This window comes from Pyrgilauda ruficollis, unplaced genomic scaffold (genome assembly GCF_017590135.1).
Source record: "Pyrgilauda ruficollis isolate IOZ18807 unplaced genomic scaffold, ASM1759013v1 scaffold73, whole genome shotgun sequence".
Lineage (NCBI taxonomy): Eukaryota > Metazoa > Chordata > Aves > Passeriformes > Passeridae > Pyrgilauda > Pyrgilauda ruficollis.
Window position 1 is genome coordinate 3009103 of NW_024529155.1, and position 19240 is coordinate 3028342.

The 19240-nt window shown below is 42.6% G+C and overlaps 1 protein-coding gene and 1 long non-coding RNA gene across 2 annotated transcripts; one reads left to right on the top strand and one right to left on the bottom strand.

The window, feature by feature from the left end:
- On the top strand, positions 1–4596 carry MANSC1 (MANSC domain containing 1). The gene is made up of 3 exons (XM_041485936.1): positions 1–512; positions 1351–1491; positions 3260–4596. Exons 1-3 carry the CDS (start codon positions 293–295, stop codon positions 4240–4242), a joined length of 1344 nt encoding a protein of 447 aa, XP_041341870.1. The 5' UTR covers positions 1–292; the 3' UTR covers positions 4243–4596.
- A 142-nt stretch (positions 4597–4738) lies between these two features.
- LOC121363534 lies at positions 4739–19220 on the bottom strand. Its single transcript, XR_005956720.1, has 3 exons — positions 19140–19220; positions 18327–18415; positions 4739–9664 (listed from the first exon to the last, which is right to left on the bottom strand). It is a non-coding gene; the product is annotated as an uncharacterized LOC121363534 (long non-coding RNA).
- Positions 19221–19240: the final 20 nt, after the last annotated feature.

A 19240-nucleotide genomic window follows, 5' to 3' on the forward strand; every position in this document is an offset into this window, starting at 1 on the left:
GGCAGGCAGGCAGGAGGAGAGCAGCACGCGTCCCGGGCCCGCCTCCCACGGCCCCTCCTCCCGGACGTGCCGGGACAGCCGCGGTTCCCCGGAGCCGCCGTCCCGAGCCCGGCCAGGCTCCGCCGCTGCCTTCCCGAACCCGCGCTGCGGGCGGGGGTATCCCGAAGGTGTCCCAGGAACGCGTGCCCGCCCCGGGAGCAGCGGAGATCCCTCGGCGCGGCTCCCCCGGCTGCCGCTGGCCGCGAACCCCGGCCGTACCGGAGGAGCCCCGCGGGGGCCGGTCCGGGTCACCATGTCCCGCGGGGGCAGCCGCTGGCCGGTTCGCCTGCTGGTGATCACCTGCGTGATGGCCGGGCCGGCTCTGAGCCAGGAGTGCTCCGCGGAGAAGATGGAGAATTCCATCATCGATATAGACTTGTCGCTGCCCCGCGGCGTCCGGGGCGCGGAGCCGCTGCGCGTCCCCAGCGCGGGTGCGTGTGTCCGCGCCTGCTGCTCGGGGCACCGGCTCGCAGGTAACCTCGGCCTCCTTCTACGCCACTGCCTGGGAGAGTAATCCTGGAGTTTGGGCTCGCGGGGTGGTCAGCTGCTGGTGTTCTCCCTTTTCAGCACAGAATTTACCCTCTCATTCAGGCTGCGCTTAGTTCCAGCTTGCGGCTGCTACATTCTTTTGCCAGTAGATGTTAGATCTTAACGCAAGACCCCGCAGTGTTCAGGAAGATAGTTGTATGACAGAAACAGCGTTAGTTTTAGGCATTAAAACCTCCCAAATCCCGAACCCGGAAGGTGTGTTTAGTAGATGCACTAAAAGTAGCTGACGTTTTGCACTGTATTTAATTTTAGCCAAAAATGAGAATGCTCACCCTCCTGTGAGACATGATTTGAATCAAACTCTCAGAGCAGAAGGAGGTAGAGCAACAAGTAGAAATAACAGCGGTGAAGGTGACCCCCCAAAGCAGCAACTAGCCAAGCGATTCCTGGGATGTAATAAGGAAAAATGTCTAAATCATTTTCTTCCCGTGAGTATATCGAGGAGGTTTTCAGCTTTATCAGGATTTGTAAGCGAGCAATTGTTGTATAAAGTGGTGCCAGTGTGGTATGCGTGAGGGGAGGATGAGAGATTAGACTCATAATTTCCCCAACTTTATTTGTACAGGAAAAGGAAGGTGTGACCTTTCATATTTTGGCCCTGGGCCATTCTTCTGCAGTCCTTGGCGTTTTTTTCCTGTAGGAAAGTTATGTGTTAGTAGTTTTCCTCTTACTCACATGAGCAAAAGTTAACAAACTAGATCTCATTACCATACTGCTATAAAAGTTCTTACTGCTGAAACAGGCATTTACTTTGTTTTGCAGGAGACAAGAAGTGTAATTTGATTATTTTTTATGCTGCAAGAACAAGTACACATCCAAACTGCTACTTGTTTTACTGTCCTAGTGCTGAGGCTTGTCCAATGAAACCTGCAACAGGACTTGTGAGCTACAAGATAACTACAGGTAAATAATAGTGAGAGCCATCAGCCCCCACACCACACTGCAAAATTACTTTCGCACCTGTGAACTTTCAGTAGTGACCAGGAACTGTTTGGGGGTCGTATTTTTAGTAAAGTGTTCTAAGCCAAGCATTATGATTTTAAAATATTGCTCTCTTTCATTGTGGAGGATGGATGGGCAGGTTTGTGGTGAGCTCCTTTGTGGGCCCAGCTTCCAGCTTGGAATAATGTCCCAACCCTTATAATATTCCTTCACATCAGATTCATAAATCCTCATAATTTGTCCTTGCTTAAAACAAAAAGAAGCTGCTTCTATCTAGATAGAGTCAGGAAGGAAGATTTCCTGTACATAATACTGAAAAGTATAATGAAAACCAATGGAAATACCATGCTTTTGTAGCCAGCTGTGTATTTAAAGGGCCCATGCTACACTGATGAATAATTGCAGTAGTAATAAATAATCATTGTTTTCTGCATTCAGTTAGGGAACCTGAAGTGCAGAAGCAAACTTTCTAATCTCAGAGCGTTATGGCATGTGGGCTGCTGCACACAGGAATTTCTTGCTTTCTGGCCTATGCTGGTTTTTTTTATCAGCAAGGCCTACTTGTTGATTGACATTGACTTGCACCAGACCTGTTTGAACAGCTCAGATAAGAAACTGATAACTATACTGTCCTGGCAAGGTGGTTTCTGTATGGCTGCTTGAGAGATCAAACCTTTCCAAGAAGAGCTATGCAAAGAGCAACAGTTTTATATATAGAAAGATTACTCATGTAATGTTACCAAGTATTTTTGTGCAAGCACAGTCTCACAGGGATCATGCAAAAGCAATGAACTGCAAATGAACTGCATTTCTGTGAAACTATTACTAAAATTACAATTCCCTCCAGCTCTTTCTCCCTTAGAAGAACATTGGGGTTTCAAACAAAGAAACAAGAAATGCAATCCTGCTTGTGCTTTTGTGCAGCATGTAATGCAATGCTGAGTGAACAATGTGATTGCATTTAGCACTCCTTTTTCTTTTTGGAGACTTGATCTTCTGTGAACATTTAACTGTGGAAAGATTATGCTAGCTGGTTTAATCTTCCTGCTGAGTTTTCAAAGGTAGCACCTGAGCAGTGTCAGTAGCAACAAATGTTTCAAACTTTCTTTTTTCATATGAGAAGCTGTATGTGGTTACACTGAAAAGCAGGCTGAAAGTGGGAAAGATACTTCTTTATTTATTTCAATTCCAGTGCATTTAACAAACCTTTTTGTTTCAATATTAAAAAGAGATGAGTGAGAGTCAGAACTACTTGAAAGCATGTTCCCTTTTAAATGTTCTGTGCAGCAGCTGAATGGTTATCATGAATATATTACACATATTTCTATATTTTTATAAATAAAATTATAAAATTATAAAATTATATATATAACATTAATTGACAATTAGCCTGTCTTTCCAACAGCTCATGCTCAGCCAAATATTTTCTATAATACCTGTAAATCAGGTAAATACTGTAGAAAAAATACTGTAAAATCAGATAGCTTTTAGGATTATTATTTGTCTGGTATTTCTGCACAGAACACTGTTATGTGACTAGGCTTGAGGCTGACAGCCTTTATAACATAGAATTTAAATGTCACTGTGCATATTTTAAAGAAAGGAAGTTTCATTAGTCCTTATCTCTTAGAGCCCCCTTACAAAAATATTTCTAAGAAATACAAATAGAGTATGCCTACATTAGTCAAAAATAGATTTAATAATTAAATACCAATATTTCTGTTTCCAGACATTCATGCCCTAGAGGATAAATCCATCAAAACTGAGAACTTTTCTACAAATGAGTATCCTTTGTCTTCGGATGCTGGAACCTTTATTTCTCACAGTCAGGATATCCATCAGAATCACACTGCCAGTTTGGAGCAGTCTGTCTTTCATCAGGCCTCTGAACTCCTGAACCACATAGGCAAGCATCTGGACAACATGGAACTTCATACAGTGTCTCCTGAATCTCAAAGAGCAGGAGAATCTGAGAGCTTAGACCCCATCTCAGGGCAGCAGGTAATTAATGTGCCACCACGCAAGCCTTCTGCTGCTCCAGTTGGAAACCCCACTGATTCCTTCCCCACCACTCCTCGGGCGGGCATCCCTGAAACCCGCAGCGCTTCTCTTGCTCCTCTGCTGACAGGCACTGCCCAGATGGAGTCTCTTACAACCTCTCTGCATCCTGCTGCTGCCAAACCAACCACAGCTGCCTCTCCACCTGCTGCAGCCACTGCAGCTCAACCTGCTGTCCCTGCCACCAGCATCACTGTTACTCATGTTCCTCTTTCCAAGCCCACAAATTCTGCTTCTCCTTCTATAACTGTACAGGTGACCACCAATTCTGGATCTGATACTGCCCTGTCAGGGCTAAGGACTCCAGCCATGGCTAATGAGCCAACAGTTGTCTCTTCCAATGACACCAGCCATGTGACCCTCCACTCTTTTCCAGGTTTCATTCTGTCCAGTGATTCCCCCGCATCTTCCCAAAATGACCTTTGGGGTTATGACCCATCTGACTCAGAAAGCTCCCTGTCAGAAGGTGTTCTGAGAGGGAAAGGTGTCTTTCAGCTGGGGGAAAAAAGCAGCCTAATAGCAGCTTTGTTTTTTGGGGTGATATTTCTGCTCTTAGTTATTGTGCTGACAGGGAAGAAAATCCATGAATCTCTTCAGAAGAGGCATTACACCAAGTTGGATTATTTGATCAATGGAATGTATGCTGATGTCTGACTGGGAGAGGGAATAAAATTTTGAGGAGCATCTCTCACTTTTGAGAGGAGAACTCTGAAATAGAACAGTAGATATTGAAATCTCAGAAGAGGATGGATTCCTTTTTTGGCCTCTAATGGGAAAGCAGGAGACAGGAGATGGGTTTGGTGGTGAGAAGGAATGCTCTGTCTGTGCTGAACTATAATGTCTGTCATTTTTGATTTATTCCTAAATCCTGAGAGTAAACATCTAAATCCAAGTTAAGCTAAGAAGATCTTATATTTAAGGAGAAAAAGCATTTCATGAGCTTAATCTGTACTGTGACAAGATTAGTGAAATTGAAGTACACCTAATAAATTGAGTACCTGTGCAGCACATGGGTGTTTTCAGTGCTATTTGCATCAAATGCTGGAGTGTTACACAATTGCCTGGCAATCCTATTTACCCTATTTGTAGCTTTAAAGGAGTACTTAGTAATAGAGCTTTGCATCCAAATGGTTTTAGGTTCAAACAGGAAAAAAAATATATTACATATGGCATAATTTAATTTTCCTTATCTAAATATAGTTTACGCTTATATACATATCTTTAAAGTTCTTCTGCATACATCACAGGTATCCTTAAAACTACGTACTACAAATGTGAGTGCTCTCAAAGCACACCCTCTTCACTTCTAGCATGCCCTTCATGTGACTGGTAATAAGCATGGACAATTATTTTGATATTAGAGTTTTTTCCCAACCTAAACAACTCTATGATTTTATGTTTTCCTGACACTTCAACAGGGAGAGTAAGTGGGAGCATCTACTGCCACACAACTTCCAGTTCATGTTATTTAAATTTCCCTTCATGTGCAGTCAGTGTAAACCTGGTTTTAGAATGAAAGGCTAGATTTCAAAGTGTTTGTGTCAGGTGGCATGATCAACAACAAATGTCACAGCAGAAAAGGAAGGGTGCCTCACAAATGCAAGGAAACAATTCTATTACAAAATATGAAATTTGACTCACATCCAAAAGATTCTTAGATCTGTCGAGCTTAGTGTGGTGGGAAGCAGGTGTGATCCAAAAAATGGCCTCAAGGCAAGTTTTCTGAAAGCTCTAAATAACTAAATGCAGAAAATTCTCTGAAAATTCCCTTATTCAGAGATCAAAGAAAAGTCAGTGTTCCTTGTGTCAAGAACTTGAATTCTTAGTATATGGAGGCTGCAAATTGCTTTATATATATAAAAACAGCAGGTCTGCTACATTGTTGAAGTCTGACAATGGTTAAAAGAAAAGTAGTCTGGATAACCTCTTAAAAGTGACCAAAATTACCGAAGAAACGTACCACAAATTTATCAGCTTGTTTTTTGACTGTGACTTGTTTAACTTTCTTTTTTTCTTTTCTTTTTAACTTTTCTTTTCTTTTCTTTTCTTTTCTTTTCTTTTCTTTTCTTTTCTTTTCTTTTCTTTTCTTTTCTTTTTTTTCGAGGTTTCTTGTCAAGGAACATAACAAGGAGGAACATTTTTGGGAAGTGAGTTCACAGAATGATAAGTACTAGTCCTAGCTGTAAAAATGCAGATGCAGATCTGAGGTTCACCATAATTTTCTCTCCTAAGAACTGCAACCTTCATGAGAAGCTTTCTATGTTGCTGGTGTCATCACAGCAGGAGAGGTGCTGAGAACAACCCCTGAATGCTCACTGTGCATTTCTGCTGCAAGAAATAATTTGTTGGAGGGAAAGGTGGTTGGTATTAATTGATATGGTTACATTACAGTAGCAAAATATTCAAGAGAAACCAGCAGATGTATCTCAGGGTTGTTCAGAGCACAGGTCATGTATTCATCTGGAGAGGGGCATTTTACAAGGACATGCAGCGATAGGACAAGGGGGAATAGCTTTAAACTAAAAGAGAAGGTGATACTGAGAAAAAATTCTTCCCTGTGAGAGTGGCAAGGCCCTGGCACAGGGTGCCCAGAGAAGCTGTGGCTGCGCCATCCCTGGAAGTGTCCAAGCTCATGTTGGACAGGGCCTGGAGCAGCCTGGGATAGTGGAAGGTGTCCCTACCCATGGCCAAGGGTTGGAATGAGCTGATCCTTAAGATCCCTTCCAAGCCAAAGCACTCTCTGGTTACTCAGTGTGGCCCATGTCATTGGGATCTGCCCTCCAGCCCAAGCAGCAGTGCACACCCAGCACAGTGAATGGCAGAGGTAAAGCTGAGAGGTGCTCCAGCACCATACCTGATTTGGTGAGGATGCTGACCTCAGTGGCCTTTCACAACATTTGAGTAAAACAGCTTTAGAAGTCATTACATGAAAGATCTTCTTTTATGCTCCAGTAAAGAAAATAAGGTATTAGGGAGGTGTACTGAAACACTGTTGAAAAATTATTTTTCCTATCCATTGGTCATGTTGGATTAAGACCTAACAGGGAATTAATTGACAGCTGACCAGTCTGGATCTTTCTGGAGGGGCCCTTACAAGCTGTGTTCGAACACTAGAGGGCAACAACAGTTTATTAAATAGAACTGACAAGTTATGAGGATTTTTAATGATTTAGAAGTTTTAGTTAAATTGTTTTTAACTTCCCAAACTATGGCTATTTTGAAAGGTTTTATAGGAAAGGTTTTATAGGAAAGGTTTTTGTTCATTGAAAGGGTTTGGGTGGAGGATTATATACATACATTTTTAAAACTTTTTACTGTATCATATAATGTAGAAGACAACAAAACTAAGCATATTCTCTATTTTAATAACATTGAATCAGGTTGCATTATTAGTCATGTATTGGCATTTCCAGTTAACAGAGAAAGAGAGAGATTTCCCATCATCATGCTTTTGACTATGATGCTTTATTATATGCTGTTTTGGAGCTTATTTATTTGCCTGGATAGTGCTCTTGTATTATGAATCAAAAAGAAGCAAGACAAAGTAACAAAAAAAGTCCATCCAGTCTGTTATGCTTTCCACCATTAAAACTTCTGTGCACTCTTCTATTTTTCCACTGACATCTCCTGTGGTCTTCACTGTGCAGCACACATGGAAATAGATCATTAATCACCATGCCCTGATGACAAGTCTCACATTGGGGTGGCTCTTTCTGGATGTAACCAGTTCTGTTATGGCAGCAGGCCAAAAGCTGATTGACTTTTGTCGCCTGGAGAGTGTCATAAATTCTGTAGCTGATTGTTTTCATGTTGTTGCTTTACAGTTCTGAGCAAACACAAGGTGTGTAAATATAGACTGTCATGAACAAAACTGTCTTGTGGTATTGTACAGTAAAGCAAATAACCCTAATTTTGTAACCACTGCAAACAATCATAAAGAAATAAATTGTAGCTCTATTTGAGATGGATGAGAAGGGTCCAAGGTCCCTACCTCAAAGGACAGCAAACTCAGCATGGTGTGTTCTCTGCAAATAGCTCTTCAGTTCATTTTAAGTCCCGTAGGAGCAGGAAATGCTTACACTCAGGATTATTTCAAGTAAATTACTAACCAACTAACAAAACCCAACAAACAAACAAGGAAATAAAACCAGAAAAGAAAAAAAAATAATTACATGAGAAGGCAGTTTCAAAACTGGATCTTGTTTTCCTGCCTCCTGCAAAACCATCTTAGTGGATTTGAATCTGATGACATGCTTTGATCCTACAGTCCCACACTCTGTGCCGATAAAAATGTGGAGTTTAAAGTGCCAGTGCTGCAGTCAGCAGTTCCCAGGCAGTATCCCATCATACAGAGAGCTATACTTCTGTGGACGTCTTTCTGTCACCCTCCTGAAATGGGCCTAGACAGCTGTGCTCTCCCTGTGCATTACTCATCCTCTCATACAGGTAATGCTCCTCTCTACAGTAATTCTCAATGAATTCCTGTTCATTGGTAGTTGTGGGATAGCTGCATCCCCTCATCCTTGAAGTCTTGCATATCCCTTCAGGAGTGTACATGCTGTTCCCAGATGCTTTCCCAGTGTCTTGATAGCTTTGTCCCCTGAAGGGCTAGGAGATATTGAACATTTTTCTTCCTCTTCAGAAAGCCTACACTCAATCTCACAGTCTAAATTTGCTTTTTTTCCTTTAGATCTCTACACTTCTTGAGGATGTCAAAGCACAAAGCAGAAAACTGCTGCTCTTTGTCACCTGTGTGTTTGGTATTAGAAACAATGTATAAAAGTATTTTAAAGTTTCAGTACAACTAAGCTATATTGCTGTTTCCTGTATATCGGCTCACTTAATTTAAAAAAAAAGGTGTGAGGGTCATGCATTACTTCTTTTCTCTTTTCCTCCTCTCCTTCCAGCCTATAAAACGTCATTTTCGTAAGTGGCAAGAGTTTAGATATGCCATGTTCAGGCTGTTCTGATCCTTTTTCTTTTTGGTTCACTTTGTTTTAATAGAAAATCGATGAAGAAAATTGAAAATTCTGTCATACCAATAATATCCATAAGTAGTAATCAGATAATTTGTGCATGCTATATTTTCTCAAAGACATTTAACAAGCAGTTAACATCCAGAACAACTGACTAAACCATAAGGAATGTTTTGAAACATTTGCTGATTTGAACAGTCACTCTGAAGACCAAAACAGTGTTTCATCACAATGCTATGATGGTAAAGATGGTAATACGAGGTAAAATAACTCCTTGTAAGATGCTTTGGTACCAGCTACCTCAGAGTAGCAGCTGAATTCTGGCTGAAAGTTACCGGGAGCATCACCAGAGTTTCTCTGTGCTTTCACTTGCACAGAAAAAAGGATGTGATCAGTGGAGCTTAGACTTTGACACTGTGACTTTTGCAACAATTCTCAACCACCCCTAGATGGAAAGTTGGCACAAAGTTTAAACATACACTCTTGTGCTGCGAAGATGGTGGAAACCCCTCACTATGACAGAGATCTCCTATAGGATTGCCTGCTGTTGAATTAGTTTCTGAGTAAATTTTTCTGTTTGCTTTTATGAAAGAGCTTTTTTTTTCCTGAAACCCAAGTTCCACCAACACTACTGACATACTTGTGTGTAAGTATTTGGATCCTACAAGCAAGGTTTTTCTGATCCTCCAAGTAAGGATGCAGTTTAGTTTGGGTCCTCCAAGTAAACGGAATGAGATGATCCCTTTACTACAGTGGCCATGTCTTATGTGTCTTTGTCAGTGCAGCTCATGCTGGTGTCAGCTGGGAGGTCTTCCAGCACATGTTTATAAGTTCTCCCACTTACAGGCTCATTAACTGTTCAAAACAATTGCCACACGGGATGACAGAACATCTCAGTCCAGAGGTAAAATTTTTGAAATAATCTGTAGAACATTTTCCCGGCTGCTTATGATTATTTAACTAGGACAATGTTGTCCTTCTTTGGTTCTGGGGCATGAAATAAGGAGTTCAAATGTTTTTCCACCATGTGATAACTCAGGCAGTACTTCTGGAAGGACTCCAGATTTGGCACACACTGTATGTTGTCTTTATGGAGTGCTCTGAAAAGCAAAAAAGAAAGGGCAAAAAATAATTTGCTTATGAGATAGAGTTTTAAACCCATGAGAACAGCTCACTCCATTCTTCTCCCTGCTCAACAAGATACACATGGGGCTTTCCTACACTGACAAAGCATCAAGCAAGGGTACACCCCATTCAAGTGAACATTATAAAGGATGGTAGAGTTTGAAAAGTGAAAGCCTGAATGCTGAAGTCTATCCACATGCTGCATCTAGCAGAGTTGCTACATCTGGCAACTTTTCAAGAAATATGCCAGACACTCCATCTCAAGGGTGAATTCAAGTGTAGTTAAGTTCTGGGATGTTTTTGCAGATGCCAAAAATGGGTAACCCTGGTGATAGTAATGAAAATTATTTCAGGAGCATTGACAATAGCAAAAGCAGCAATCAAAGAAGTGTCTGTGTGCTGCAGGCAGGTACAGTACAGGTCACTTCCTCTTGCCTGGAGCATCTCCTGACTTTCTAAACCATCAGGCATTTGGAACACAGAAGAAGGTGATCCTGGGCAGCAAACACAGTAAATGTGGGAAGCTACAACAAGTCACTGTACAAAAGAAATGCATGGAATTTGTGAGGTGCTAGCTTTCCAATATAATGTAAATTAATTTATTTTTGCTTCTGTTCATGTGACAATGAGACATTAATCAGAGTTTATCAATGCATGGTAAACTTCAGTTTCCAAAAAAACATAGTAATAAAAAAGTTACGTGTTTAAAGCTTCCAAATCTAGCTTTTCAATGCCACCAGAGCCTACTCTTAGGGCAGTGGGGGCTGTGCTGGCTGTGGGGTCAGTGAGGGCTGTGGTGGCTGTGAAGGGTTTAGGGCTATAGGGTCTCTGAGAACTACAGGGTCTGTGAGGGGCACTGAGGGTTATGGAGTGTTTGAGTGCTATGAAGGTGTGAGGTCTACGAGGTCTCAGGGGGTTTTGAATGCTGTAAGGGCTATGGGGTCTGTAAGCAGTGGTGGCTAGAGGATCTTGGAAGGGCTTTGGGGTCTGTGAGGTCTTTGGGGGCTATGGGTGCTCTGAGGCAATGAGGGGCTGTGAATGCCATGGGGGCTGTAAGGGCTGGGGGTGCTGAGAGGGCTGTGGAATGTGGGAGGGGTGTGGCATCTGTGAAGGCTATGGTTCTGATGTTTTTATTCACCTCCTTGTCCTTCTTTCTTCCTTTTTTTCTTTTTTTTCTTTTTTTTTGGGGGGGTATGGTTTGGTTTTTTGGTTTTGGGTTTTGTTTTTTTTTTAACCTCCAGCGGGTATTCCCTGTTCTCTGCTCAAGCTTCTCTTTTCTTACTTTTCCTTTGCTTTTCATTTTCCTGCAGGAAGCCTGGAAACCTTTCCACCCAACAGCTGGCTTATACAGCTAATGCCAGCATCAGTTGGAATCAGCTCTTGGTTTAGCCAAAGCTGACTCATTTTACCCTCTTTTCTTGGAAAGGCTTTTTAGCTCTCCCATGTAATGCCAAGGAGTCTGCTGTAGTCTCTGGGGTGCACAGGGTGAAAGCAACGGGTGCCTAAACCAGAAATGTCAGAGGAAGAAATTTGACAAGGCCAAGTGTCTGCAAACATTTTTGTCTCCTATCTTTAAGTGGTTTTGGTCTGCGGTTCCCATTGTTTTGGGTTTTTAACTGTGGTGACTGGAACACCTTTTCCTATATTGAATTATTTGCTGCTACAGTGTACCTTAGGCCATACATATACTAGCTCTTTCTTCCTGTTAAAAGTGCCAGGATTCTTAAACCACAAGTGAAGATAGGACTCTAAATCATAGTTCCTTTCAACACTTAGAGCTTTGGTTATCTTGAAAGAAAAAAAAGTGTTTTGGGAAAATAGCACTTTAAATGTATTGTTCAAAAAAAGAGATTTCTTAATATGCTGAGATTAAACGGGGATTTTGCTCTGTGTCAGCCCTTTTCAAATGGTTGTAAAGGTATTAGATTTTTCACAATTGCAATAAGGAAAAAAAATAGTAGAAGTTGCATTAACTGCAAAGCTCTGACACTGAAAAAGGCATTGGAAGGAGCTTTACGAGTCAGGGCTATTCAGACACAATTCCCTGTCTTTTATGCAAAGATCCATGTGACCAAATACTGTCTTTGTGGTTTTGACTGGGGAGAGGGTAGAAAAAGGAAGGATGAGGAATGGATTGGATAACCTCACTCTAATCACTGTTTCTTCTTGAGAGGAGAAAATATAATCTAATTATTCCAAAATAGAATATTATCGTCTTTCAATAATGTCTTCATAGCAGCCACTACATTTTTAATAAATATATTTGGGGACCGGGTCTTAGTTTCTCTGAGTTTTCCTTTGTCACGTATCTACATTTAGTTGCCAGCTATATTGGAAGAGCATTTATTGAAATCTACACTGCAAGGAAATTATTCAAAGAGCTGATGAAAATGGAAATGATGAAAATGACACTTCAGCCCTGTATAATTGCTTCTTCTACCCCCTCATCACGTGAAGAATGAGTTACAGGCCATAAGTCACAGAAACCTTTATATATGCAGCCAGTGCAAGTTTAAGGATCCACACGCATCCCTGTTGTAACAGGCAATGCCTTGTGATTAGTGGATTTAAAGACTTTCTTAAGAATTTTGTTCCTTGTAGTTTACTCCTGCAAGAGTAAGATCAATCTCTAAGGCATTCACAGTAAGTTTTATGATACTGAAATAAACTGGATATCTTTCATGCCATTTTTCAGACCTTGAAACATTTCCCACAGTGAAATATAAAATTTGTCAAATCCAGCATGAGTAATAGTTCTGAATTGTCAGAGGTATCCCTCTTCCTTGAGAAACCCTGGCTAATGGTAGTTTAATGAAAATGTTATCAAGAATATGCCTTCATCTTTGTTTTTAATAATTTATTTATTCACCAGTTAAGAGTATAACAAAGATTTGGGTTTTCCTTGAAATAATAAATTGTTCCAACATCTTGCATTTGTGTGGCCTTACTTTACAAATCACACAGAAGAGGAGCACTTCATAAAACAGTGCAGACATTAAACCTAGAGATTAACCATTAGAGGGCAATCTTTCCTGCTCTGAGGAACTCAGCGTGGTTTTCTAGCCTATTTTGGGAACTTGACTAACAGCTCATAATAACAACACCCCTGAAGAGATACCATTGTTGATGCTCCATACCCATATTCTTGAGGTGCTTAGTGTCTTTGCTGAACTCCAGACTGATTTATATATGAATGTAAAAATAAATATATTAATATCAACATAAATATAACATGAACATGGCTATAAATATGAAATACAAGTAGGAAATATAAACATGACTCTTCCTCACAAAGTCTGAATGAAGAGGGATGGGTCTCACTACTTGCCATACATTGCACTTTGTGGTAGAGTACTTTAGCCCAGAAGTGGCTACTGCAGGTGGCAAATGAGCTCTTCTCTGCTCACACATGGTGTGTCACACCATAAGACACACATAAAGATTGAAAACTATTGTAGGAAAGATTGCTAATTATTGTGACACAATGACTTACCTTTCTTGACCATAGGCATAAATTCTAGTCACTAATCCCTGTGACTAAAAGAGTGCAAGAAAATGTACAAGGCTTTACCAGTAACTAATTTTTAAACTTCAAAGGCTGCAGTGCAAAGCAGAATTCTTAAATATTATGCATATTGCAAAATGCTGAAGGGGTTTGAAAGGGGGTTGAAAAGGAAATATTCTTAAATTGTTGTTGCTTAAAAGGCATGCACGTTATGGTTAATAGAGCCCAGATGCTGACTGGTTTTGAAAAGCTGAGCAAGCTAAAACAAAATAATGTTTTGGTGTCTGTCAGCCTGAAATGTGAGCTTTTTTAAAAGGATGTTTTTGCTGTATCAACATAGCATTAAAGCACTTTACAAATTTTAGAACAGTGACTTTCTCAAATGACATTTTTGTAATATGGCTTTGAAACGTAGCCACAGCTAAGTATTCCTAAGGAAAGTCTTGGACATGCCCTGTGGTCTGGTGGTGGGCAGTGACAAATTAAAATCAGAATTCTGCATGGTTCACACTAAAAAACATGACTGCTGAAGAAGCGTATCCTCAGGCAGTGCTATTTTCAACTCCCTGGGAGATGGGAGAGGAGAAAAGAGGTAGTAGGTAGATAGCCTGACCTTGAATGCACCACCAGCAGGAGTCCAAACACTCCTCCAAAGTCACAAAGAAAATGCCCAAGCCTTCCAGGTCATCTTATTTCATATTTCCCTGTGGGGATATTGCTGGATTTCTGTTAGACTAGCTTGCCTGTACGGGCTGTTGAACTCAAGCACCTTCTCCTCTGTGAAGTTTTTGTTGCAAGGATTTTTTTTCAGCCACAAAGAAACGCAGTTCTCATCCTGGGCACCAGGCAACCTCTTCTGGTAGAGAAGATGGGAAAGAAAGGATGGGTATTGAGGGGGGAAGGGGAGACTTGAGGGGAATAATAAAATAGTACTGAAATGCAAGGAGAAAATCTAACTCCATGTGTGATTAAAAAAAAGGGGATTTGACGGGCTATTTGGTGAGAAAATTGCCCCAGAATTTGTGGAAGTGCTAATTTTTACTGTGATTTGTTTATGGTGATAGTAATGGCAAAAACAAGTCAGGTTTGATGCTTGGAGAAAATTGCTGGACTAGAGAGATGACTCTCTGTTCAAGGAAATCTGCTTGTAAGGCACCTATATCCTGGTAAAAAGGTGCCGTTTATATGGCACGGGAGGAAAAGTGAGGGGGAAAGTATCAATGCTTGTGACTGAACTTCAAGAAGGAAAACGTGATCACTGAGGGAGGTGAGTCTGCTCTCATGAGACTCCACCTGGAGTCCTGCATCCTTCTCTGGGCCCCCCCACACTGGATCCAGAGGTGAGGGATGAGCTCGGGGCTGGAGCACCACGAATGCAGGTTGAGAGAGTTGGGGTTGTTCAGCCTGGAGAAGAGGAGGCTTCAAGCCTTCTAGTGCCTGAAGGGGGCTTACAGATGGAGAGGGGCTTTTCACTAGGGCATTAGTGATAGGACAAGGGAGAATGGGTTCCAGCTGGAGAATGCAAATATTAGGAAGAAATTCTTTATTATTCCGTGATCTGGTCCTCTATTCATTGAAGAAGGAATGCCACTGAACCCATTGCACTCTTGGAATAGGATAAACCATGTCAGACATTTCTATCATATTTATTACAACTAACCTTGTTTTGAGGAAGAGTTGGATGAAACATTTTTCTTTATAAACTGTATCTGGCAATGTGGCCAGATGATGATGATGATGTCACAGTTCAGGGTGCCCTATTTTATTTTGTGAAATTATTGTAACAGGCATTATTGGATGGCAACATTACATCCCATTTCCCCAGCTCCTGTGCTGCAGACTTTCCTGCTGGGGGCATGAGGATTTGAGCTTGAGTTTCAGTATGAAACCCTGGCCCTTTTGAAATCACTGAGAACTTTACCGTTGCCTTCAGAGGGACCAGCATTTCAGCACGCTATGCCCATTAATTCTTGTTGAAACACTCCATGAGAAAGCTGATTATGATAGTGGCTTCTGTGATGTGGGCAGCCACAAATTCATTTGCTGAGCATCCATCTTCTTCCAACAGCATTTGCTCATTAGGGACTTTGGTTCTGGTTCTACGGAAGATCCCACTGACTCCACTCAAACTCGGGGCACAGTTCAAAAGCGGAGTGACTTTGGCAGTCACTGCTGGTTTCATAAGCTCCAGCTGCTGTCCCTTGCTGTCCTGGGAGCTGACACAACTGCTCATGAAGCTGGGCCACCAACTAAACCAGGGAACTTGCCCAAGTCCAAAAACAATCCCATGAAAACTCTTGTGTCATTGAGCCACCATCCAAGCTCAGAGGTAAGAGTAAAGCTGTCCAGGTTTCTCAGCCTCAGCTGGATCTGAGCCAGCAAACCAAGGTTTCTCTTTCTAAGGTGAATGAAAATAACTGCGACCAACAAGGGGAGCTTCTTACTAAAATAAAATAGACATTCCCTCTCCACTTACTTTGACTTTAAGCTCAAATAAAGGAACATAATCACCTCAGAGGAATCATGCCTGTTGGAGGCTTTTTTGTGTGTGCTAATCTTGCCTCCTATTTTACTTTGTAAAAGTCTCTGCTATGGACTCAATGCTACATGGATGAATTAGAAGTAAAGCTGACAAACCTTTAGGAGATAGACTTGGTCTTGAACCCTAAGCACTGATAGGGAAAAGGGTTCAAAAAAGGCCATTTTTGCAGGGGGTAGTGATCAATGGCTCAGAGTCTTGATGTACCTCAGTGACAAGTGGTGTCCCTCAGGAGTCCATATTGGACCAGAGTTCTTTAAATATCTTCATTAATAGCACAGATGAAGGGATTGAGTGCACCATCAGCAGGTTTGCAGATGACACCAAGCTGAGGGTGCAGGGACATACCTAAAGGACAGGCCAATCCAGAGGGACCTGGACAAGCCCCAGAAGTGGCCCATGGGAAGTGGTGTCCAGCACAGGAAAGGCCTCAGCCTGTTGGAATGAGTCCAGAGAAGGCCAACAAGATGAATAAAGGGATGGAGCACCTCTGCTGTGAGGAAAGACTGGGAGAACTGGGATTGTTCAGCCTGGAAAAGAGAAGGCTTCTAGGTGACTGTCCTGCTTCCCCCCAAGAGGGTTAATTTTTGTAGTAGCCGGAAAAGGTCACGGCAAGGACATGGAAGTTATCCTATACACCCTCTGTCAGTTCTAGGGGTGAGGGACAGGGAGTCTCTTCTGAGGAGAAGGGGCTCCTTCCAGTCGAGTAGCTAAGTTGAATAGAGAAGTGGGGAGGCCCAGGTTCTGAACCAGAGGGAACAATTTATGGTCTCTTGTTGGGGCTCCTGCAGTGAGCAAGAATGTTTCTTTTTTCATACTCTCTGTCATTACTATAGTGCTGTTACTGCTCATTTTCTTATCTCATCGCTGTTTCCAGTGAATTGTTCTTATCCCAACCCATGATCTTTGCCTTTTGTGCCTCCAATTCTCCTCTCCACCCTGCTGCAGAGGGGAGAAGGGATTTGGGGGAGTGAGTGACAGCACATGGGTTGGAGAGTCTTGGTGGGAGCACTAAATTGGGGAGCACCATTCCTAAACCATGCCAGTGACGTAATTGGTGCCTTCCAGCAGGGAAGCATATAAGAAGGATGAAGAGGGACTATTTACAAGAACATACTGTGATAGGACAAGGGGGAATGGCTTCAAACTGAAACAGGGCAGATCTAGGTCAAACATCAGGAAAATCTTCTCTGTGAGGGTGGTCAGGCCCTGGCACAGGGTGCCCAGAGAAGCTGTGGCTGCCCCATCCCTGGAAGTGTCCAAGGCCAGGTTGGACTTAGACTTAGGAGCAACGTGGGACAGTGAAAGGTATTCCTGTCCATGGCAGGGGTTTGGAACTAGATGTTCTTTAAGGCCCCTTCCAATCCAAACCATTCTGTGATTCTGTGATTTTATGATACTTGGGCTGGAAGAGATAGAGGAGGATTCAGGCTGTGGGGAAAGGGGCTAGGCTGAGGGAGGTGAAGCCAATAATCATTAACTGGCTTAGAGGAAATCCAAGTAGGAAAGGGTTTGAATTATAGAAAAATGGCAAAAATGCACCAGTGACAGCATACAAGTGTTCAAAAGCTAAAAATAAAACCAGTCAGCTTGGGCAGCAGGGAAGATGTCTTTAAGAGTCAGAGCAACCAGGCAGGGGATCAGGCTCCCAAGGGAGATAGTAAAGACACCAGAGTGTTTCCAGCAGAAACAGATAAGATGTGAGAGGGAATGGCATGTGGAGAAATGTGTTTTTGTCATGCAGGGGTGCAGGCTTGAGGTTTTCCTCAGCTGTGCACTGTATGATTAAGATACAAAGAATTCATTACAGATCTGCCATTCTACTCAAGAGGTTAATGACAGATTGTGGAACACTATGAGTATGGAAAAAGTATAAGGAAACACTGTGAGGGGAAAAAAAATCCCAAACCCCAAACCAACAACAACTTCATTTTCCTTTTACATGGTGGAAATAAATATAAAAGTGTGCTTCTTTTGCCTGCTTCTGCAAAATCTAGAGGTGACAAACAAGGATTGGACACAGGTTCTCTCTTCTCCATGGTACATTTTTGTATGGCAAGTCTTCCCATCCATTATCCATGTGGATCTTGCTCAAGTTTGCTAATCCTCCCAGCTGACAGCACAGTATCAGAGGGGGCTATTTCACCCAGCAGACAGTCAAGGACAGAATTTTGTAATGTAGACCTGGCCTCAGGCAGATATTGATGTTGATCCAAATTGTTTACATTTTCAAAAAAATTTTTTTTTTGCAACCTTGAAAGTTGGAAATACACTTCATTTTTAAAAATCCCTCTGTTTTCTTCTATTTAAAAAAAAAATTTCCCCAGTAAAAGCTGAGAATCTGATAATATCACATGAGACCAGGAGCCCTTTAGAGTCAGCCTGCAATGCCCAGGCCTTTTATCTGGCCCAGATGTTATCTCCTACTGTAATAACAAGAAAAGCTGTGAAAATATATGTTGAATACATATGAAGGTAGAAGTTAAATGTTTCTGTGAGTTTCTAATAATCCTGAAAATAATACCCATTTTGGAATGTAAGTGCCTCAAATGTTGCTCTAAGTTGTTCTGCTTCATATCATTATTCTACTCACCAGCTGTCACGTTCTGTGAGGGAGGGAGAATGTGATGTAGACGTCTAGACTGAAAGAAAGCGTTGAAATCATGAAGTAGATTTTCTCATCTAGAGGAAATGCAAGAAAGCTGTATTTTACATTGTCAGGAGCAAACAAAGAAGGTAAGGAGGGAAGTGCTTGTTTGGTTTTGGTTTTTTTTTTTTTTTTTCCCAATTGAGGGTGTATTACAAAATCTTAACTATGAAAGAAGGAAAAAGACTGTGTTTAAACACAGCACGTTGGCCACTCACATTATTGGTAACACCGCTCTAAGCAGCACAAACCCAGCCCACCACATTTACTTTAGCAAGGGGGACAATAAACGGAGAGCACCCCCAAAAGCGCTGGGAAATAAATCACGGATCATTACATCAGCCGGGCAGCAATTCCTGCTGATAAGGAACGCCTGCTCCCTCTGCTCTGGGAAAGGCCGGGATTTATGGCTTTTCAGCCCGCACACTGGGGGCACGGACCGTAACTTCATTTTGCCGCCCTGCCTGCCTGCCGCCCGCCCCCCAGGCGATGCTCCGGCGTTACAGCCCGTCCCAGGAGCAGCAGCAGGATCGGGATGGGGGTCGGGATCGGGATGGGGATCGGGATCGCAGCCTTTGTGCTGCCGCTCGGACGCCGCCGCAGCTCTGTGGCAAAAAGTAGTCCCGTCCTCACGGGCCAGGGCTGAACGCATCGCAGGCGGCGGAGGGGGCGAGGGGAGGCAAAGTAGTCCCGCTGGAATGCGGCTACCCCCCACCTCGCCCCGTCCCTGTGCTCGGGAGGTGCCGTAACCCCGCTCACCTCCCTCCCTTCGGGAGCCCCCCCGGGCCGCGCTCCCCGCCGGGGTTCTGCCGGCTGCGGAGCTGCCGGGGGTGTGCGCGATCCCGCCCGGCAGAGGAGAG

What these genes read in the sequence shown, in the direction of transcription:
- MANSC1 (XM_041485936.1), top strand. Translation starts at nt 293, where the DNA reads ATGTCCCGCGGGGGCAGCCGCTGGCCGGTTCGCCTGCTGGTGATCACC. An exon ending in CTCGGGGCACCGGCTCGCAG is followed by an intron (nt 513 to 1,350) that starts GTAACCTCGGCC and finishes TTTGTTTTGCAG; the next exon opens with GAGACAAGAAGTGTAATTTG. An exon ending in GAGCTACAAGATAACTACAG is followed by an intron (nt 1,492 to 3,259) that starts GTAAATAATAGT and finishes TTCTGTTTCCAG; the next exon opens with ACATTCATGCCCTAGAGGAT.